Genomic DNA, 23,700 nt, shown 5'->3' on the forward strand with positions numbered 1-23,700 from the left:
CATCTGATATTGATAAGCTATGGGATAACACTTTAAATGCCACAATTATGCCACTCTTCCTCTTGGCCACTGGGAAGCTATACCTTGCATACATTTTAGTAAAAGAAACCACATTTGTTCGACATATCAAAAAAATAAAATGTATACTTTCATGCAACTTAAAGAAAAATGTTGGATTGACTGAATGACCTATATGCACAGTACCTACTTTCTAGAGACACAAGCTCAGTGTCTCCCAAACTGGTTCAGAAAGCAACTGATGGCAGCACTGGGAGGCAGAGGCAGGCGGACCTCTGTGAGTTCAAGGCCTGCCTGGTCTACATAGTGAGTTCCAACAGGCTCCAAGGTAATACAGAGAACCCCCCCAACCCCCCCCAAAAAAAAGGAAGGAAAGAAGGAACTCATGCGAAACAGAATTCCCACTGGTTAGGGAAAATACTGGCACTCTTCATTCTGATGTCCCCTCAGCCACCCACCATGCTAATGACCCTTGGTCACCAATTTACCCGCTGCCCCCAGCAGGTACTTTTGCTTACCAACATGACCTTTGTAGTGGAAATAAAGATAGTCTGAACACATCTGTTACATATGCAAAAAGTTATAAGAGGTCTGAAAAAACATCTCTGCCCCAATAACAGACATTGCTTGTGGTGTTTCCAAAGGGAGCTCCCAAGCAAGGCCTTTTAATGAATACATTTTATGGAAAAGGCAGTCAGTAGTTCTACAAATATTAAACATTTCTAGGAGTACTTGAGTGTTACAATAGTTGATATATCTTAATTGCATTGCTTAGTGGAGTTCTGATTTCATTCCAGGTTAATTACCCAGGCCCTACGTCATACTGAACTAATAGTACATCAGACAAGATCAGAAATATCACCACAAGTTTCCTTTTACAATAATGTAAACACTGAGCTTTTCTTTGTTTTTCTGAGAAATGGTCAGAGGTGGAAGAGGCTGGTATGAGCGCCTGATTCCCCAGACCCACCACCATACCCAGCTCTGACAAGAGCACTACACCCACACATCCGGAAGACCACACACACCCCCTGGTTCCATCTCTGCACTTGGCACTCACCTGCTTTTTCACTGATCGGCTGCTCATAATCTTCTCCACCACTGGGCCTTCTGCATCAACAGATTCCTGAAAGAGAGAAGGTGGCATCAGCTGATCCGAATGGAAAACATATGACCTGTGCTACACAAGCAAGCAGGAGATCCTGTCCGTCAGCCCATGCCTCTACACCCTCTCAAGTCACCTGGTCCAGTCACCAGTGGGGTACAAGAGAGACCTCGTGCACAGAAAGGCAAAGGAAGAGCTGTGCTTCTCACTTCCTGATTGTGTGGTTAATTGTGGAGACTAGCACAGACCCTTGAGCCACAGAGCACGCACTCCAGCTGCCAAGAAAAAGGATTCTGTGCACGACAGCGACATTTCTGCATCTACACTCGCCGAGTAAATGCCCCCGTCACTCCGTTACTGTAGGCAGCTCTTATCTACGGAGGTAGTGTAAAACACTGTACAACAAACAATCTAACACAGCACAAGCTGCCAACTAGGCACAAAGCTGCATTTAACAGACCTTTCAACTGGCTACCAGTTTGTTAACTAAAGTACGGTAACAGCAAAAGATGGATAAGTAAAATCTTTACAACAATCAATTCTATGCTACTTGCTGTGTTTCATACAAACTCTTTTATCCATCATTTACATTGCTCAGAGAATAAAGTGTGCCCTGCTGGGTATTCCAAGGCAGTAATTTCATAAAGGGGTTCTTGCGGTGCCAAACAGCAGGAGGTGAGCGTCAGCGGTTTATTACAGTTCCTTTACAGCATTGAGCTGGCTCCCAGAGGTAAATTCAGTGCCTCATATTCTAGCTGAAACTCTTCCTCAACAGAGACCATCAATTCTCCAAATTGTGTCAAATTGTGTATCATAGCTTGCATAAAAATAAACCTGAGTGCGTGGGGAGTTTTAAGATACCACTGAACAATGAATTTCCCACAGCAGACATCAGCCAACATTGGTGGACGATGCCCCTGCTCCAAGTCCGCCTCCGCCACGGAGCTGCGAAAGATCCCAGGCATAGGATTCCCAGTCCACCCCTAGAACACAGGAGACCCCACAGGCGTGGCTGCAAACCTGCTGTTCCGACTGCGAGGTGTTGGATGGAGAGTCTCTCCCAGCAGCATCTGCATCATCTGCCTCCTCATCAGAAATCTTGAATTCCAAGTCTTCGGTGTATCGCTTCCGCTTCACCTGCCTGCTGGAGCGCCTCTTCTAAAACAGAACCCCACAAAGTGATTTTAAAGGGCAAGCCTGCGGTGTGTCTTAATCTGGAACAAGGTGGTAAGACCTTTTTTGTTGTTGCTGGTTTCCTCCCCCCCCCCCCATCTTAAAGAAAACCTGGTGACTTTAATCCTCAGAGTCCAGTGAAAAGGCCATTGTGGCAACCATAGTAATGAATGGAGCTCTAGGGCCCTGGGACCATGTTTCTCTGCTGCTCCCAACAACAGGAACACACAAGCAAGAGCAAACTGCGTTCGTCACTTGGCCAAGCTCCGTCAAGAGTGGTGGCCACACTGAGGAGGACAATGGATGGAGAGGGGCCCAGGACGCTCTTCTCTATTTTTGTATGCCTGAAACTTTGAATGCAAAACGTCTCCTAAAAATGGTGCATTAGAAAATAATCAATGGGCTATACATTTGTGTATATAAATGCACAAATATTGTTATTTCCCAAGGTCCTTCAATATGCACTTTAATTCTGAACTAAAAAGAAATAGCTCAGGGCTGGGGGGGGGGGTGTCCATGACAAAGCACTTACTTAGCATTCACAAGACCCTGGGTTCAATCCCTAGTACTGGAAGAGGAGGCTGCGAGAAGGAATGGGAACTGAACACACAATTCATAATGACTGGCTATAATAAGTATGTGGGGTTTTTTGTTTGTTTGTTTGTTTGTTTTGAGATAGATTCTTACTATGTAGCCATGGCTGGCCTGGAATGATTAGACCAAAATAGGCTCCAACTCACAGAGCTCTGCCTGTCTCTGTCTCCCAAATTCTGGGATTAAAAGTATGCACCACCATGCCTGGCAGTTATAGTTTTAATACAACTTTTTATCATGCTCCTTAAAATTTAAGAGTGGTAATAGCTATCTAGCATCAGCGTGACTGCTAGCAAAATGCACACTTTCACTCTTGTGGTCAAAATGTAACCCAGCATGGCCTTTGCAGACAATGTAGTGAAGTGTATCCATAAGAAAACACACCCATCCATTGACCTGGCAATACAGAGCATATGTGGAAATCAGCTGCTCCTGATTCTATGTAAGACAAACTCCAACTGTTTCTAATCTACATGGATGTGTGGGTGACTAATAAGCCCGGAAGGTGAGGCTAGGCACGTCATCTTCACCTCCCTGGTCCTCAAAAACGCGCAAGGAGAAGACAAATGCAGTGCTTTTGCTAATCTGAAAAGAAATGCACGCTGTTATTGGGTTTGGGGCTCTGAATGGAGAAGAAAAGGAGCAGGGGCAGCAGAGCATTTTAATCTCTAAAAGAAAAGTCCTGCAGACTTTTAAAGACACAAAGGGCTGAAAAGTCAAAATTCAGAAGGAAAGAATAAAGATACCACTGACTAATACCCAGAATTCCTGGTGTTTAAAGGGCTTCGAGAGTTTTATAGCCAAACACTAAGAGGGAGAAGTAAAATGCTCATCACCATCCAAAAGCAAGGCAGACACTGCCTTGTCTCAGGGCAAGACGGCCCACCAGCACCAGGCCATCTCCCAGCCTGAGAATGAGGCGTTCTCACCTGCTTTATAAAGATACTTTTGGTTACAACAGACATGTACCAAAGAGAAAAATCTAACTGTGTTTCTAAGGCCTTGCTGTGGCAACACCTTTTGCCCAATTCTGAGTTAGAGAGTTAACACGCCATTTACTTTTGACAAGGAACCAGAAAATTCAGAACTTCTCACTGCAAGCCCTCCCAGATGCACCACTAGTGAACAAGCAGTCTGTGTCACTTCCTGTTTCAGACACCAGGAAGAGAGACGATGTCAAGGCAGGTCTCTGTGTGGCTGCCTGCCTGCTGGTAAGCCCAGAACTGTTAAACTGAGACAATTAGACAGAAAATGCTGGGCTTGGCTTGAACTGCAAAACTCTCTTCCGTATCTGAAATAATGAAAGGAAAAGAAGTCGGAAGGGAAGAGGAGGAGAGGAAAGGATAGGAAGAAAATTAACCCCATCCCCAAACAGAAAGTTCACGGTTAGTCAGAATGTAGACTTTAAAAAAAAAAAAAAAAAAAAAAAAAAAAACAGCAGCTGTGTTTGTGAAGCCATGATGGAATTTACTTAACTTGGGAAATAGTTCTTTTGTTTTGTTTTGCTTTGTTTTGAGATAATCTCCTTTGGTAGTCTTGGCTGTCTTGGAACTGGCTATGTATACTAGGCTGGCCTCAGATTCACAGAGGTAGGTGCTGGGATTAAAGGTGTGCGTCACCACATCCAGCCTGTGAAAATAATTCTTAATAATGTCCAAATATTATTCTCCTAAAGCTCTTACTTTCAGCACAAATTAAGACAAAGCATCCTCAAAAAATACAATGAATTTCACTAAAAATTTTTATTTTCAAGCTTCTTAACCAACTTTTAAGGGGTACCTATTAGGGCTAGAGAGATGATGGCTCAGTGGTTTATAGCACTGGCTGTTCTTGCAGAGGACCCAGGTTCAATTCCCCATATGGTAGTTTACAACCACCTGTAACCATTTACCCTCTCAGATACCTCTTTCTGGCTGCCCTGTGACATTAGACACAGTGATGCTCAAGAAAAACACAACATCATAAAGAAATTCTTTGTAAGAGGGCCACATATTACAAACCTTTGGACCTAAGGCAGCAAGGCCTGGGACTACACTAATGGTCAGAGGAAGCCCAACCAGCTGCTAAGGATTATTGCAATGGGCCTCAACAGTAACTGGGTCCTTGCTAACTCAAATATCACTTGCAAAAGCCACATCCCCAGTCACCCCAATAGACCGACTGGTTTACTTCCCGGGAACCTATCAAGAAAGTCATTCTTAACTGCCAGGTATACTGGTCAGTCTTCTTTCAGCCAGCCCCTCTCAGCCCAAATAGTAAAGGCAGCAAACTTCACACACAGGCATCAAAACACCTACCTGTGTCTACTACTACTAATGCATTCATTTCTAGAATTCAGGAGACTCTGCAGAGTTGCCATTTGGCAGCCACTGGCTTGTTCATGGATACTCTACCATGAATACATCTCTGATTAATGTCAAGGAGACAAGATACAAAGTATGTTTTGGTTTTTATTATGAAAAAAAAAATGAATGAGGGCAAGACAGAGAGCTTTTTCAGCTAAGTGACTGAAAAGCTAATTTTGATCCTTCCAGACACAGAAAAGCATGGCATGGCTTACAATTCCAGCACTGGGGAGGTGGACACACAATCTCTGGGGCTCAATGGCCAGTCACGGCTAGCCTACTACACAAACCTCAGGACAGCGAGAGCCTGTCTCAAGAACACAAGGCGGATGACTCCTACAGAATGACAGAATGACACCTGAGCTTGGCCTCCCGCTTCCACAAGAATGGGGACCTATGTGTACACATGCATTCACGCATCCATATACCTGCCAGTGTGTGCCCACGAGCGCGTACGCACGCACGCACGCACGCACGCGCACACACACACACACACACACACACACACACACACACACACACCACCACACCACAGAGAGAGAGAGGAGAGAAATCAGCACACAAAAAATTGACAAGAAACCAAATTTTAGGAAGAAATTGCAATGTGATGACACTTTAAATGAAGCAATATAAGAGCAATGTTAAAATGTTTATGAGGCCATAAATAAACACCAAAATAGACACTCATTAAAATAAAGGCAGTTTTTTGTTTTATTATTCATTTCAAGGCTCAGCGGCCCTGGAGTGAGCCGAGTTTCTGTTGGCCCTGGCTTTCTTCACTGTGGATATAACGTTCCAGACAACAATAAGGACATCGCACACACATCTGACAATAAAGCCGGGTGAAACCTTGTGTGCTTTGCGTGTTGCTAAAGTTACCCTGCTCCCTGGCCGGGACTCGGGAGGGAAGAGTGGTATTACCTGAACACCTGGGTCTTCCTCCTCTTCGGGGGCGGGGGATGGTGGGGGTGTTTTGTCCAAGTCTGAATTTTCTGAACCTTCTGCTTTTCCTTTGTTGACCTTTTTCTTCAAAGTACTTGCTTCTGAGTCGGGTTTCTTATTACTAGAATTCAAAGTATACATCATTTAGTGTTCCCCTGCAGTGCAGTTTCCCACGTGCCCCAAGCCTGCTCTTCCATGAGCACTAGTGGCAAAGGCTAGATCGATGTGTGCTGGCCATTTTTCATTAGATGGTGCTCCTAATTAATGTTTGACAACAAAACCTACCATTCATGACCTTCAGCAAATTTCTCACCCATTAAAATGGAATTGAATGTAAACCTTTGGATATTACCAAGTATTGCTCATAGCCCCTGCTAGTATGCGAAGCCATGAGGAAAAACTAAGACACTGCTTTGCTAAAAAGTAAGGTGTAGACAGCTTTTTTAAGTAGAGAAAAACATACAATCTAATGACCACAGCTTTATTTCTCTGGCATAGGGTTTTACACATTCCTTTTGAAGTCCTATGGCAACCGGTATTAGTTTTCCTCATATTCCACTTATAAGTGTTTAATAAAAATTCCTTTCTGAGAAATGCATAATTTTATTTAATTCAGTGTTCTTTACGAGCAAGTTTTTGTTGTTATTTTGTTTGTTTTGATGCTAAGCATTTTGGAGGGGGGAAAAAAAATCACAACTGGCCTTCATTTTCCCCTAGTGCCAGGGTAGAACCCAGGGCAAGCGCACACCCAATGCGGCCATGTCCAGGCTCACAGTCAGCACTTTAGTAAAAGCCAGGGCTTTGAGATTATATGTGTGTGTTTGTATCCAACTAATAAGTAAAGCTCACTTTCCAAATGTCACCGAAAGCATCAGCAGTATCTGAGTGTTACATCAGAGCACATGAGTGCACTCTGAGGAAAAAAGTCCAGGGTTATCGCCACCCCCAAAACCATTCCTCAGTGCTCTACCAGAGCAAAAACTTGGTGCTCTCTTTACTCTACAACTCTGGACCCAGGACTTCCTAACATATGCTATCATTTGCTATATATACAACACAGTAAATAACCAGACATCTGCAAAGATTTTCATTTTTTAAAAATATTTCTAGGGAGTCTCAAGCTGTAAGTAGCTTAACAAGCAAAAGACATATTTCAAACCCTACATTTATTAAAATTTATAAAGTCCCAGAAAAGCACACGGAGAAGCTGCACTAAGCAGCGTGTTGTCAGGCACTAGGAAGAGACTCAGGTAAAGATGTCTCGCACTAAGCACTCCCAAAGTACATGAACAGTGCACCAGCACACGCCCACGCAGGGTTTCCCACTAGTAATGATTGGAGCACCTTACATGTCTTATTCTTACATACTCGGAGTTTATTTTGATACGTGAGCATTTTAGCACAGCAAACAGCTACATCGGGAAACAACTGAAAGCAAGTCGAGATTATCGCAAATAGCAGTTCATTTCGAACACCGATTTTATTTACAAAAAGGTGGCTGGCGTGCCTAAGTCAGAGATCCCCAGACAGCATCACATTTTTTAAATTAAAAAATTCATGCAGCATTTCCTGACGAGAGTGCCCTGGTGTTTACGCTGCACACGGACAGAAGTCTCCCCTACCATGAGGCTCCATTTCCAGCATTTATTTCCGCTCTAACTGCCACAAATTATACAATACTACAGCTGAACACTGGGCCCCTTCCCTTTCATCTGCACGCCAAGAGCAATCAGATTACCCTGGTAACCAGCGGTCACATGACCAGCACCTGCTCTTTTGGCTGGATGCCACTGACTAAAGCCATCTGCTTCCCTCAATCAGCTTTCAAACATTCTCAACACCTGCGCTGCAGTGTTTTGTGGTTTCTTTTATCAAATCAGTGCAAAACTGCTTCCAAAACTTTACATATTTCTCAAATTTGTTTAAATCAGAGGTAGGGCTGTCAAAGGGCTGAAGCACTGCCAGGTAACCTGAGCTGGCAGTGAGTACTTTCCACAGTGACCTCGCTCAGCCAGAGCAAAGGATAGAGTTCAAGTTCGTGGGGTTTCGGGCCCGCAAACACCGTCCTGCAGGACTGAAAGGCTGCCTGTCTGGATGCTGCCCAGAGCCAGGTCTGAGGAAACATCCATTTGCTGGGGGACAGAAGCACTAATGACTTTCCATCTGCTCTATCCAAGGATGAGCTGCGCAGAACCTCCAAGATGGCTGAAAGTCAGACAGGACCTCCCCAAATGCTTAGACAAAAACCTCCTGGCCCAGGGAAGCGCTTTCTGATCTGATTACTGCAAGAGGCAAACTCATTAGCCCTCACGACATTCATGTTCAGGGACAGCTAGGCTCTCCCACCCACCGGTATGCAAACCAAGCACCCGAAGATGTCAGAAAAGGCTAAGAGATCTTCAGTGGCCACCCAAAGACTTTATAACCCAGGACAAAATTAATTACTTACATTAAATTGTCCTCGTTATGATTTTGGAGTAAGCCAATCTGTATTCCTATGAAGTGAGGCATTCAACAGCTTTAAGCTAAGGAAAAAATGAAGCCAGTTTTTCTTCTGCCACAAGTACTACAGAATGGTGCTTTCCCTGAGTCAGGGATTAGCCTGAGTTCTGTCGCAGTTCCAGCTGGGACTACAGACAGAGCACGTATGGCTTTCCTGCACTTCCGTTTCCTCATCCATAGCAAAAGGTTACTATCTGCATCTCTAGGGCTTCCATGAGTTTGAGGTGAGAGGAGAAAGATAAGGTAGCATTGGACAGAGATGATCACCTCCGCACATCCGGAAGACAAGGAGGACATCTGAGAGGTACACTCCGGCTGCGGCTCTGGTCCACCAGTGCCAGCTCACCTGAGGACCTCACAGCGAGGATGCCATGAGCACCAAGGCTCATTTCAGCATGCACGAGCAATGCTACTCACTAGCTAGAAGAACAAACAGCATTCACCCCATCCTAGACCACAGCAATCGCTGCCACATGACCCTCTCACCCATGGGAAGGGTCCCCAGCATGAAACCAGTGTGAAAAGGACAGAGTCTACATCAGAACCAATCTGTGAGGTTCAAACCCCACACAGAGCCACACATGTTCTTCTTCCAGACTATATTCGAAGCCCGAACATGCAAACAGACAGCTGCCCTGGTTGTAGGGACAAGGATATTGTCAGGAGTATTCCTTATGCCAGCATTGCACCATAGAAAGTGAAGCCACCGAGCAGCACGGTGCGGGCCCAGAGCTTCAGGGTCCCCCAACAGTTGCAGCCAATGCCTACTCAGCTCTACAGCTTACTACCCAGCCATCTAAACAGAGTCCCAAGAAAAGCCAGGCACGCACAGGCCACACTGCTTGCTCTCCCTTCTCTCCTGAGTCTGCTCTGACTCCTGTCTGTCCTGCATCAGCACATCCTGATGGAGCAGGACAGCCAGCGCTTGCAAACTCATCTCCACAGGGGACTACAGTCCATCTGATGATGTGCTTTAATGCAAACCCCAACGTACAATGTCTGCAAGTCTCAGTGCTGGGGTCTCCGCCTTCTCCAACCTTTACAACCCACAACAGCCACTTCCATTGCGCTCCCTCCAGCTCCATTCTGCAGGCTCACACGTGAGTACCAAACACACTCTGGCTGTGGTACCCTGAAAGCTGCCCACTCACACGCAAGACTCAGCAGACAGATCCAAGAAACATGGTTAGGACACCTCAGGAGCCTAGATGGGGTATGATCTCAAAGTCCCACGTGTCACATGACACAGAAATACTTAAAACATAAAAAAAAAAAAAAAAAAAAACAACATTAACATTACTGAGTTGTATTAAAATTAAAGCATTGTTATCTTTCACCAACTATCCTGTGACCTAAAACAAACAAACAAAAACCTTTGTATTCCTAGTGCCTACTTATGCTTCTTTTCCTATTTAATTAAACAGTTTAATAAGTACAAGGTTCTTTTTTCTGTCTTTCCTCCTCCCCACCCCCAAGACAGGGTTTCTCTGTGTAGCCATGGCTATCTTGGAACTCGCTCTGTAGACCAGGCTGGCCTCAAACTCAGAGATTTGTCTGCCTCTGCCTCCTGAGTGCTATTATTAAAGGCATGTGCCACCATGGCCTAATTACAAAGCTTATCACTATGTACTGACACTTTCCTATTTTCCAACACACACACACACACACACACACACACACACACACACCACAAAACAAAGTAAGCAACCACAAGACAGCTCAGGGGGAAAAGTGTAAACCATACAAGCCTGGTACCCTGAGTTTGATCTCAAGAACTCACACCACATTATCCTGTGACCCCACATGCACACTGTGGGATGTGATCATACACACAATAAAATAAATACTTTTGAAGGGTAAACAAAAGCTGGAACAGCATCTCCCTTCACAATGAGCCATCTGTAAGGCTGGAGCTAAAGAGCTGGTGGTGAGCAGGCTCAGCTCGTGGGCTGCTTGCCTAACACGACAAGGCCTGGCTCCACCCTCAGCATCCACACACTCCTATCTCCATAACTTGGGAGGGAGAAGCAACACAATAGGATTTTAGAGAAGAAAGGGAAGGGAAAAATGAAATGAGACTAAGTTTTTAAACAAACTTGAGGACAAGAGAAAAATTTCAAAAGCAATACACCATATGCCATTTATAAATATAAATTCCCAAGCCAAAGCCCTTCCTCCTTCTATCTCCCCAACAGCGACATGACAACAACACAAAGACAGATCTAACCCAACCCTCACTCGCATGCAGATCCTCCACTCGTGCTAGCAAGACCAGAAAATCAAACATAAATCCAGTGATGTCCCTGGAAAAATGAAATGTCACTGTTTATCCTGCAGCCCCGTGTTCCACACTTTATTTTGAGAGCAGACTCACACTGGCCAGCGCCGGGATCCACAGTCAACAGCCAAGTCATTAGTTCTAAGGTTATCGCCAACGCCATCAAAGCACGTACCACCCTGAGGAGAATGTTAGGGTACAATCACTAAAACACAAACTCCATATTCAGAGTTGTGCTGCCCTTGGTGGGAGGGTTGCTATCCCACTTCTGGAAGTATTCCTATTTAGCTGAAGACATAGCTGTTCATAAACAGGGCGGGCAGTGTTGTCTAAGATGGGGCTGTCGGATCGCAGTTGGCCAACAGTTGCTAGAAAAATTGTAGACTTTTATAAACAAGGCTTTATCCAAATAGCCAGAACTTATTAGAAAGTTGGGGCTGGCTGGCCTGATTTACGACAAAACAGAATGCATTGGTCAACCTGTGAACATTCGTGCTCAGAAGAAACTTTAAAAAGGCGCCATATTGTGAAAGCAAACGTGATGATTACTGGTGACTGGGCAGTGGGCAGGAAGGAGTTAGCGACCATGCAGGCCCTTCAGGTAAGGAAGCAAATGAAGACGCTCCCCACAGTGGGGAAGTCAACTGTGAACTTAGGACAGGACCATCCACCGGGACATTATTAGGGGCTCAAGGCTTCTTCAAAACATTAGATTGTCTTCCTTAAGAAGAAGGGCGGCCATTAAGGCATATTCTTACTATTGATAAGCTGGAGGGGGAGAAAGAGAGGGTTTGACTGTTCATTGTGTGATGGAATGGATCAATGGAAGGTCTCTTCCTGACCTAGAGCTCAGTGGTTGGCTAGACTGACTGCCAGTAAGCTCTAAGGGTACACCTGGTTTTTGTCTCCCCGGAGCTACAATTACAAGTCGATGCTATCACACCCAGCTTTTTATATAGGTACTTGATATCCAAACTCAGGCCCCTATACTTACATAGCAAGCAGGATCTCACTGTGCCTTGAACTTGTGGCAATATTTCTGTCTCAACCTCCCAGACAGTTTGGATTACGTGTGAAGTAACACATCCAACAATGACAAAAAAATTTCCAATAACATGAAGCAACTCTATAAAGCTCTACCTGCCATAATAGAACGCAGTCTGCTGTTGGACTCCAGGGCTCAACGTTGGTGAAAAAGTGTAACCTGCTTCACAAATCAAGAGCTCACTAAGCCCTTATGGGCTGACACAAGCTAGAGTCATCGGAAAGAAGGGCACCTCAATTGAGAAAACACCTCCTTAAGAGCAGTCTGTTCTCTAAATCATTGTCTTAATTAGTGATCAATGGGGGAGGGCCCAGCACATTGTGAGTGCCTCAGACCCTGAGCTTGTGATCCTGCATTCTATAAGAAAGCAGGCTGAGCAAGCCATGGGGAGAAGCCAGTATGCAGTTCCCCTCTATGGCCTTTACAATAGCTCCTGTCTCCCAGTTCCCACCTGGTTTGAGTTCCTGCCCTGACTTCTTTTGGTGATAAACCGTAATATGGAAATATATGATGAATAAACCCTTTCACCCCCAACTTACTTTTGGTCGTGGTGTTTTGTCCCAGCAACAGAAACTCTAAGACACCTTACTACTTGGTGAACTTTCTAAACAGTGAAAATTAAAAGTAAAACACACACACACACACACACACACACACACACACACACACACAAAACCAACTAACCAACCAAACAAAACAAAACCCAAAAGCTGAGTGATAGTGGTGCACACCTTTAATCCCAGTACTCGGGAGGCAGAGGCAGGTGGATCTCTGTGAGTTCAAGGACAGCCTGATCTACAGAATGAGTTCCAGAACAGACAGACAGAGCTACACAGAGAAAGCCTGTCTGGGGGAGGGGGAGGGGAGAGACCAAAAAAACCAAACCAAACAAAACAAAACAAAACAAACAAACAAACAAAAAAACCCCAAAACAACAGAAACTAGCAACAAAAGAAATTAACCTCAGCATAATACAGGCTTTATGAAAAACCCACAGCCAATGCTCTACTAAATAGGGAAATCTGAAAGAGCATCTCTTTCTTTGGGTGTGTGTGTGTGGGGGGGGGGAGTCTCACTATATAGTTCTGGCTGGTATGGTGCTTGTGGTGATCTGCTTGCTTCTATCTAGTGCTTGAATTAAAGGTATGCGTAACCATGCCTTGTTCCCCTCTCTCCATTCTTATTCAACATGTGGTTTGAGGTCTTAACTAGAGCAATAATGTAAAGAAACAAAGATGGGTGATCCAAATAGCAAGGAAGGAGAAATCAAAATATTTGCCAAAAAAAAAAAAAAAAAAAAAAAAAAAGAATTGGAATGGAAAAAAAAAATCTAGATAGCTTTTAGAGTATTTCATTAAAAAGTAAAAATGTAACTAGCAATAAACCCAAGCAATGTCTGCAGTAAAAGACCTTAATGGTGTCAAGTTTTAGATGTTGAAGATGGTGAACAAGACACTGGAAGAAAAGACTTTACATAGATTAGTAGAGTTGATGCTGTGAAAAATGTGTATATTATTGAAAGCAATCCCCATAAAAATCCCAATGGCATTCTTAACAGAACAAGTAATCACAAAATAATACAGAAACACACAAACACACACACACACACACACACACACACACACACACACACACACACAGCCCCCCAAAAACAAATAGTCACAGCAATCCAGAACAGAAAAGGCAATGCTGGAGTTATCACAATTCCTGATCTCAAAATGTACTGCAGAGCCATAGTAACAAAAAACCAACAAGGCACCAATATATCTTTAGACCAACGGAATAGAACAGAGTACCCTGAATGAACCCACACAGCTACAGTACCTAATTTTGACAAAGGTCTTAAAAACATTCTCTGGAAAAAGGAAAGCCTGGTCAACAGCTGATGCCAGGGACATGGGTTATCTACCCTGCAAAATCCCAACTCAAAGTGGATCAAAGACCTTACCGCCATGTTCTTGCCTTCCTAATGCTGCCAACCGCCCTTTAACACAGTTCCTCATATTGTGTGCCCCTAACCATAAAATTAATTTTTGTTGCTACTTCACAACTGTAATTTTGCTACTGTTAAGACCTGAAACCCTGAAACTCCCAGAGTCAAAACAAGATGCATTCGCTTTGACAAGGGTTCCAGTAGCTGAGAACATAATTCCTAAAACTGGTAAATGGGCACAAGCGCAATTAAAAATCTCTATACAGCACCAGGACCTGTCTCGGGGGCATGAGCTGGCTTTTTGGAGCCCACTCTCTATGGTGGGACACCTTGCTCAGCCTTGATACAGGGGGAAGGGATTGGCCCTGCCTCAACTTGATATGCCAGACTTTGATGACTCTTCACGGGAGACCTTACCCCCTCTGAGGAGTGGATGGGGGACAGGAAGGGTGGGAGGCAGAGAGGGAAGGGAGAGGAAACTGGGGTTAGTATGTAAAATGAAAAATAAATTAAAAAAAAATCTCTACAGCATAGGAAAGAATCAAAAGATCAAAGAGACAGACAACAGAATGGAAGAGTATCTTTACCAACTATGTATCTGATGGAGATTAACACTTAGTATCTATAACACCAAACAGCCAGCCAATCAAATGGACTGAACAATTCTCAAAAAAAAAAAAAGAAAGAAAAAAAAAAAAGAAAGAAAGCATGTAGGTAACTAAATACATGAAGAAGTGTCCATCATCCTTCACCACCAGGGAAGTGTAAATTAAAACTGTCCTGAGATTTCATCTCATCCCTCAAGTGGCTGTATTCAAGAAAATCAACTATAACAAATGCTGGAGAAGATGTAGGCAAAGAGGAGCCGGAGTCACTCTGGGTGGGGGTGTAGAATGGGGCGGCCACTGTGGAAGTCCGTCTACAAGTTCCTCAAAAGACTAAAAATAGAACTTTCGTGACTCAGCTCTATTGCTCCTGGATATATGCCTGAAGAATCCAAGCCAGCACACCACAGAGAAACATGCACATCCGTGTTTGCTCCAACACTATCCACAATAAGCAATGCATGGAGGCAGCTGTAAACACCTATACAGACTAAGAAATAGGATGCATATGTGCACAGTCATAAGGAAGGGTGAAACTGTGCCATTTGCAGAAAAATTAATAGATAACATCAAGTTAAACAAAATAAGACAGAGGCATAATAAAATGCCTCATATTTTCTCTACTATGTGTGACCTAGATTCATGCTTGTACATACATAAACAAATACACACATACATGATCAGAAGGGGGTACTGTTTAGGGGGAAAGGATGGATCGGGGAGGAATTGGGCAAATGTGAACAAAGTACAATGATGAATATCTATTAAAATACCATAATGAAACCCATTTTGTATGCAACTTTAAAGGTAATTTAAGAAAGCACAAAAGTTTCAAAAAAGATCAATTAAATCAGCATAAAATGTGGTGCATCAAAAAGTAAAATCAGCCCTACAGAATAAAAAAAAAGGGAAAGCCCAAGTACTGCAATGCATCGAATGGTATAACTACAGCACGTAATAAACTCACCCGCAGAATAAACTAGTGAAGAGGGAGCAGTGCAGGCTGGGTAGCAGAGAACACACCACCACACCAAGACAAGCACACCTCCTCTAGCGGACGCCTAACACCAGTCCTGGGACCGGGCAACCTACTGCTCCTCATCCACTGAGGAGCCCACATGCCTGACTCCACTCAGGTGGCTTGAGACCCTAGCTAACCGCCCCCCAACCCCCACCCCACACACGCATCTTGAGACCCTGGCTCACATATCCTCCCTGACTCCACACAGGGGCCTTGAGACCCTGGCAAACCTGCCTGGCCTCCCGTGTGGCAAGCTTTCCTGTAAACACCGGTTCCACCTGGTGTGGGCCTGAGTCATTTTGGGCCAACATCAGGACCCTGCCTTTAGGGTTGCTACAGCCTTGGTCATTTCCTAAAGGACCTCTTAATTTGTTTATTCAGCTGTGAGAACAACAACAGAAAACTATGCTGAAAGAACTAAATCCTTAACAGAACATTCCTAAAGCAAAGATTTCTGTCTTGTACCTAAGAATTAACACTGAAAACTCTACATTGTTTCGTGGACTCAATCAGGATGTGGAAGGGAAGTGCAGTCAGCTAAGATGTTGCCTGTTCCGGTGACAACCCAAATCAAAGCCTCCCAGGAGCCACCCCTCCCACACCCCCGCAATACACCGCTAGCACCACGCTGCCAGATGCACGTTTGCCCACTTGTACCATCGTCCCAGATGTCACCTTTACCTGTGGGCAGCACTCTGGAGGTCACTCTGGCAGTCAGAATCCCATCTCTGAACTCATAACTATCTTCTCTGACCAGCCTGGGTGGCTAACACAAGGGAGACAAACTATCCACCTACATTTCAGTCCGATCGGCGGGATGAGAATTAGGCAGACCAACACAAAGGAGAAAATAAACCCCATCTAGCCAAACAGGGAAGCAGACCAGTGTGAACCACGCTGCTCCTCCGTAATTCAGGGCCTCAACAAAATAGACTCATACTCTAGTGGATGTCTAAGGGTACAATGCTTCTAACTTTTAACGGATCAAAACTTTTTTCTTAATCCACACCTATCATTTGAGAGCTAAAGTCATACAAAGATGGGGACAACAGCAGGAAAGCTGCCTGGTTTATTTATGTGGTGGCTTTGACCTCAGGAGGGCTCTGGCTAGGCCCAGGCTAACCTGCCAAACATCTTTATACAACAAGAGATGAACATTGCTTCTATAGATTTTCATATTCTTCCAAAGCATTCCCACATAATAAAGATGTTTCGATTGAAGAGAGAGAGAGAGAGAAAGAGAGAGAGAGAGAGAGAGAGAGAGAGAGAGAGAGAGAGAGAGAGAATCAGCCCATGATCGTTTTCTGTCCTTTTCTCCCAGGAATATCACCAAAGCCTGTGGCAAAATGCACTCCTTAACACTCTGCTTAAGAAAGACTGTAAAACAATGTCGCAGAGAAGTGGCCCTATTACATCCACTGCTGCTCATGCCCACTGTCATTTGGTGGCACAATGAGAGGTCACGGGTAGGGCCACAGCACCCTTCCTAAAGAAACTAAAGCAGCAACGGGTTGTCTCCGCTGGGGTCCAGGCTGCCTGCATCTAGCATATAGCACAGAACTGGCTTTCCAAGTTGCCTGATGATTATCCTGCTTCGAACTAGAGAGGAAGGACCACATCGGAGATGCTGAGGTGGTTAGCCCAAAGGGAAGAAGGTCTGGGGATCTGAACCATTGTTAGTCGCTTTGTGCAAAAGAAAAGAAACTTTGAGATAGACAGCAGGGTAGATACTGGCTGTCCATCTCTAACTACACTTGACAAATAAGAGCCTTGGCAAGACAGCTTCAGAGGCCGAGCCAGCATGATCCTCGTGGGTACTGTTCCTTCTTCATCACTAGCACTAAAAGGGCTCAAAGCTTCACACCCCTGAAATGCATATGCATGTGTGTGTAGCATGTGCGTATACCCTCTTGTGCAGGTATGAGCCAAAACAGTGTCTTTCTGGTTTTCCAATGTTTTGAACCAAAACTAAATCACAGTGAGTGGTTTGAAGAGAAAGAAGGAACAGAAGAAAGGAAAGAGGAGGAAGTAGGAACTTAATTCATGACGTACACATTCGCTGGGCAGACACCCGATTCCATGTGTGTCTGGGCCTGCTCCATTCTCACTACCAAGGCTGATGGAAGGGCTGCTTTTATCTGTGACCTCCATCAAGAAGCTTTACAGACACAGAGCATACTGCAAAGACATTTTAGCTTACCAGGGCACTGGGCTTGCTGACTGAGAAAGTAGTTCTCGGGTAAAAACACCCTAACTCTGTAAGATTATAGCTGAGAAAATGAGTCCCTCAGAAGGACACTGCTAAATAAATAGTCACTACTATTGTTAATGACAACTACAGGAGCTTGCAAAAAGCACACCTCACATGTTTCTGGTACTTTGTGTGGTTTAAAAAAAAATAAATAAAAGAGTGGTATGTTTATTTTCTGGTTTAAAATAAAAAGCTATCTTCACTCAACTGAAAAATAACATTTTCATTTCTGCTAAATTTAACCCCGGGAGTGGGGAGCAGAGAACGGAACAAAATGTGTTCCTAGAAACCGAACTAGGAGCGGTCACACTGCTCCATTTAATTCAGGCTTCAGTAGTCAAGTCACAATCTCTGGCCAAGTTCCCCTCTTTCTGTACATTCAAAGAATCTTTATGTAGCTAAATGGGCCACTAAATCCTTCAAGAATCATTGAAAGGAAGCACTTCCTCCGAATTCTCTCTCACTTCACAGAGCCCATGCACGCACAACAGAAACCACCCAGAAAGGAGGATGCAAAGCCTCCCAGAATCCTTGCACATGCAAAACGCATCCTCTCCAGCCACAGAGGTCCTGGCTTTATTTCCAGTATTAACAGCCAATATTTGAAAGCTATAAGGGCACCTGGGGAGAGCAATAATAAGAAGTGTAGAAAAATATATTACAAGTAAAAAAAAAAGAAGAAGAAAAAGAACATGGTTCTACTAGAAAAGAGGACTGTGGCCCAGGGGGAGCCCCTTCTTTTTTTCTGGTCAGGATGCAAAGTGTCTTTATTCTAACACACTGGACAACTGGTTTTCCCGTTCCACCAGCATCCTATGCAGACTATGGTACTCCTCCAGCATAGGAAAGACATGGGGAATTGTAGTTTGGTTACCGAGCTATTCCTCACTTCACAGGACCGAGTGGGCTCCAGGGGACAAGGAGGCTGCACCAGGCACAGGGGCGCCAGCTCTACACAGCAGCCCCTGCCCATGCATCCTCATCACCAAGGATGTGAGAATGATGGAGGCCACCAGCAGGTCATTCATCACCCACTCCAAGGACAGCAAGTCTACTGGCGGCGCTGCAGCCAGGAGACAGCTCACAGGCTGCGGGAAAGGAGTGAGGAGTTACTAGTCTAAATTTTTCATTTCACTTGTTTATTTCCTCTGTTGCAGCCCTCTGTAGGAAAATTATTTTCTGTATAAACAAATTCATCAAGTTAACTTATTCAAGGATGGAAATAACCGGTATCACATAGCATTTTGCAAAACAAAATTGCCACTGTTGTATTCCACTGTGTAGACGCAAACTGCTCTGGCAATTCAGTCCCAGTACTAACACAACCCAAACCCCCTATTACCTTCATCACTGCATATTCAATTTACATAATTATTCTGCTATGCTATTCAGAATTTACATGTAGTCGTATGCATTCTCGTTATCCTTGATTCAAGGATGCTATTTCCTTGTAGACTTAACTGAACAAGGAGACCACAATTGACATACTCCAATTCATCTGACCAATAGCAACAATGTGACTTGACAAAATAATGGTTTGGTTTGTTAATTTATTTAACATCTCAATGCAATTATCCTATGTTTGGACAGCCAATCCCGAAAGAGCATCAACAACAGGAAAGCTTCTGGGGATGGTCCTTGTCACACTTCACTGTAAATCAGCCAGTGGTCACACACATGGTGATGCTATCCAAGCTAACAGGTGCTACCAACTCTCACAGCCCCCCCCCACACACACACATAACCCCCAAACATGGCTTGCTAAATCTCTGGCAAGCAACCTATCAGCTTCCTGTCACTTGAACATCTCCATATACATCAATGTGTTCCAAAGATTCTCAACTCATTAATGCTAAAAACAGCTTTTGTACAGCTCACATGCAGACAGTGAGGGCCAACAGGGAGAAGGAAAGAACTACACTTTCTTCCCGAGCAAAAAGACTCTCCTGCTCCTACAAAAAGAGTATGTGCAGGCCCCATTCAGGAAGCTGTGCTAAACAAACACTCACAGAGACCCTAACTCACGCTCGGGATGACAGCTGCTGGCCCGCCCTGGAGACAGCCCCCCAAAAAGCTCTTGGGGCGAACACAGATCTGTAAATGTACCTAGGAAATGCTGCACACCCAGTGCTGACTGAGCTGGGACCCACAGCTGTCAGGAAGTTGCAACATGGGCCACTATTACAGAGAGCACTTCCGAATCTACCACCAAAGTGCTCTATGGCAGGGAAGGGTGTGTCCATGTAAACTGGTCAGACTCAGGCTGAATATGGCTGCAAATTTATGTCAGAATCCCAGAATGATTCCATCCATTACCAGAGTTAGTTTCAAAAAAGAAAAGAAAAAAGTCAAAATAATTACGATGAAAACTGAATCCAAATTATCCTGGTACTGAACCTGTTGGTGATGCACTTGGTACACCTACACCTTAACAAGAAAGGACATTCCTTATCACGTTAGGATTTGACTTCGCTTTCTGAGAGCTATGACATGGGTTTCCTCACACCAAAGCACAGTACTTATACCTGGGAAGTTAACTACTTTAAAAACAAACTCATACTGTCAGACTGACATCTTCTATACTCATCATTATCGTCCCAACACTCACCTACAAATAAGTACTTAATAAAATGTCCCTTTAATAAGAGGAAAGGTTTTGTAATGAGTTGTGGGCTTAGAACGATATTTAACAGAGACTGGATACTGAGGAATCAGAGCCTGACTGTAACTACAAAAAAAAAAAAAAAAAAAAAAAAAAAAAAAAAAAAAAAAGAAAAAAAAAAAGAAAAGAAAGAAAAGATAAACAAGAAATGATTCACAGCATAACCTTGGATCTCAGTTACCTCTCTATTCCGATCAGGATGCTCGAGAGATCTGACCTTTTGCTCTCCTGGTACAACTACCATCTCCTGTGTGCTGGTTTGCCTGCACACATACACACGATACATGCCACCAGCCAAAGAGCTTCAGGTAGCCATCACAGCAAGTGTAAGGCAAGGACCCAAGTGAGTACGGATGCGCACAATTGTTTACACATGCACACAGGACAGAGGACAGAGGGTGGAGCGTGTCTTCTATCAGAGTGTGCAAACGGGCTCAGATTAACCAAGTCTGGCCATACTTGCGTCTGGAAACTATATTTTCTAACATGAGCCATATTTTGAAAAACAGATTCAGATGTTTGGAACTGGTTCAGAACAGTTGTTAGAAATGTTCAGAACAAATGAAAAAAATTAGTCTTCAATGTCGTCTCTCAGATTTTCTTACTGAAAAAATATGCCTTCTAGGGGGTCTGAGAGTTGGTGGGGAGTACACAGCCAAGAGGCTCTTCCCTGTTACCTAAAGCACCCACTGTTTGTCCTCGAGGCCACGTGTAATGATGAGTGCTACTGGATTTCTCCCACACTGCCCGCAAGGACTCCACCTGCCTCAAAGACTTCACTTACCCTGCCAAGCAGACACTGTTAATTCTCTTTCAGATTCTGGAGACCGTGCTGATATGCTTAGAGCCTTACAGGGGCCTTGCTTCACCTGCAAACTTGTCCAATCAGTTACCAGAGAGCCAAGCATAGTTCTGGCTTATAAAATAAGAAGTCGGTTGCTAAATAAAATTTTTCTTTATCTGGTTAAAGACTCTAAATCAACAGTCCCTAACAGTGGAGCCCTAAGGTCTGGAACGCACAGAAACCTTCACTTTTTTACTACATAAGCAACAGGTGCTCAAGAATGATAAGAAAATTAGCAGCTAGTCCACGCCCCATGCGGACCACTGCAGCCTGGGGCTGGTCGGCCTCGGGCCTGTGACTCCACCCACAGCCTACCTTGACTTTTTGCTGGATTTGGGTTTTGGTGTGGCAGTTTTCGCTTTCTTTTCCTTTGGCTCTTTGGGGATCTTCGGGGCTTTTGGGGTCTTGGGCTCTTTCTTCTCCTTCGGTTCCTTCAATTCCTTCGGATCTTTTTTGACTTTCGGCCTTTTCTTTTTCTTTTTTTCCTCTTGGGACCCATCCAGTGAGTTCCTATTTAGTTCTTGGCTATCAACCCCACCAGGGAAGTCGTCTTTACCAAAACTTTTACTGGGATCCCCTGCAACAATGTGGTTGTTTTTCTTTTTCTTCTTTTTCTGCTGTGACTGCTGTTCTATCGATGGCAGGTAATCGTCACTCTTCACTAGCTGAGAATTCTGTCCGCTGACCTGAGTCATATCCGGCACTGGCTTCTCTAGAAAGGGCTCCGATGGAGAATGCTAAGAAACACAAATGGGATTGAAATTAGTTTCTCATTCATCAAGGTAGAGAAAGGCACTGAAAGGCAGTGGCTGATGCTTCTGGAGTTTTATTCTGTACTCAAGGAAACAGACATCTACAAACTGAGGGCCATGGGATTTGCCATTTTCTTTCAGCCTAGACACATTTGTTTCTCTAAGAGGAATGCTTTTAAACAGGGAAATGTTATTTTTAAATACCAGCTTATTACTACAGGAAAAAAAAATTAGTACAGGAAGAGAAAAACTGTCACAGAGCAAGACATTCTGCACATTTTCAACTACAAGACCATGGGATATAGAAGTAAACATGGATTCGGTCTAGAGCATTCTTTCCTCATGTGAGATGGTGTACTCAAAGATATAGAATACAATTGCTTTTAAAAAAGAACAAGTTATACAATACTAAAAAATTCCGACAAAGTACAACATAAGTTTTATACAGTATTCAGGTCACTTCTAAGCTAAATAACATTAAATTGTCTAGATTAAAATGTCATGTGAAAGAATGACTTTGCATCGGCTAACATTCTTAAAGTAATATGAAACATGGAGAATCTTTTCCCTAACTTCTTGAAGTCAAATCTTTTATTTATTTTTTAACTGATGAAGAAAGAGCTCCGGTAGTTAATGTAGGGTATAGTGTAGGGAAATCCTGACATGTACTAGAGAGGTGCCCAGAGCACAACAGAAAACACTGGCAAATAGGACAAGATGCTGAGAAGTCACCTGAGGTCACAGTAAATGACTCCTGCAGAGTGGTCCTATAGCCCCAAAACAGGGCAGCGTGAGCACATCATCCACACGGCAAACCTCAGCATCTGAGAAACCTTCACATTTCAGAAAAATACCTGAATACATCCCACCTGCCACCTTCAGTCATCACCTGCCTTTTCCCTGTGTTCCTGAGAGATGAGTAATCTTATGACGTGCCCGGCCAGAGTGGGCTCCATCATCTTAAGATCTCTCAATCCCCCAAGTCAGGCCTTTGGACTAAGACAACGACCCTTCCTATATTTCACAGTTGGGACAATGATGTACTAATATAAAGTAAATGTCTGAGGAAACACAGATCACAATGGAATACACCTTACTCCCTACCAAAGAACAGCAGAAGGAAGGCCACGCCTACCCCACAGTCTCAACACTAACACGGGATAAGCTAAGCATTACTGTGGGCAAGGTCAGAACCCCACACTGAAGTACAGGTAACAGAAATCACATCTCAATATCTCGTATTTATCCAATCTATTCCAAGCCATAAACTGAGCTTCTATGTCCATTCACCTGAATCTACAAGGAAATCTCAGTAATTTATCTCCATCTTTCAGAGAGAAACTTAGGAGTTTCCGGAGGTAACATGGCTCCCTGGGACCATATAAGGGCTGAAGGGGAAACCTGAACACAGCTTTCCCTCATCTGGTGTCTTCTGACCCCATCTAGCTTCTAAGAACCTTACACAGGAATACTTCTCGGGAGGCGGCATGAGTTTCATCCCCTCCCCAAAGGGCTCTGTGACTGTCCCCAAAACAACATTTTACAAACGGAATCACAGCTTGAGAAGGCAGCTCACCACCTTCACCAAAGGCGGCCCTGGCTACTCTAAAGATAACCACATTCAATTCTT

At 44.0% G+C, this 23,700-nt stretch overlaps 1 protein-coding gene across 2 annotated transcripts in view; it reads right to left on the reverse strand.

Annotated features, from left to right (window-relative positions):
* Window positions 1-23,700, reverse strand: part of Chd7 (chromodomain helicase DNA binding protein 7) — a 180,021-nt gene that overhangs the window by 60,244 nt on the left and 96,077 nt on the right. For both annotated transcript variants that reach the window (XM_051197332.1, XM_051197325.1), the window contains exons 3-6: window positions 21,634-22,055; window positions 6,157-6,298; window positions 2,144-2,281; window positions 1,079-1,144 (exon numbers count right to left, since the gene is read on the reverse strand). In XM_051197332.1, the coding sequence (XP_051053289.1) occupies window positions 1,079-1,144; window positions 2,144-2,281; window positions 6,157-6,298; window positions 21,634-22,055 (768 nt within the window). The remainder of the gene's footprint in view (window positions 1-1,078; window positions 1,145-2,143; window positions 2,282-6,156; window positions 6,299-21,633; window positions 22,056-23,700) is intronic.

Source organism: Phodopus roborovskii, unplaced genomic scaffold (assembly GCF_943737965.1).
Source record: "Phodopus roborovskii unplaced genomic scaffold, PHOROB, whole genome shotgun sequence".
In the NCBI taxonomy this organism is placed as follows: Eukaryota; Metazoa; Chordata; class Mammalia; order Rodentia; family Cricetidae; genus Phodopus; species Phodopus roborovskii.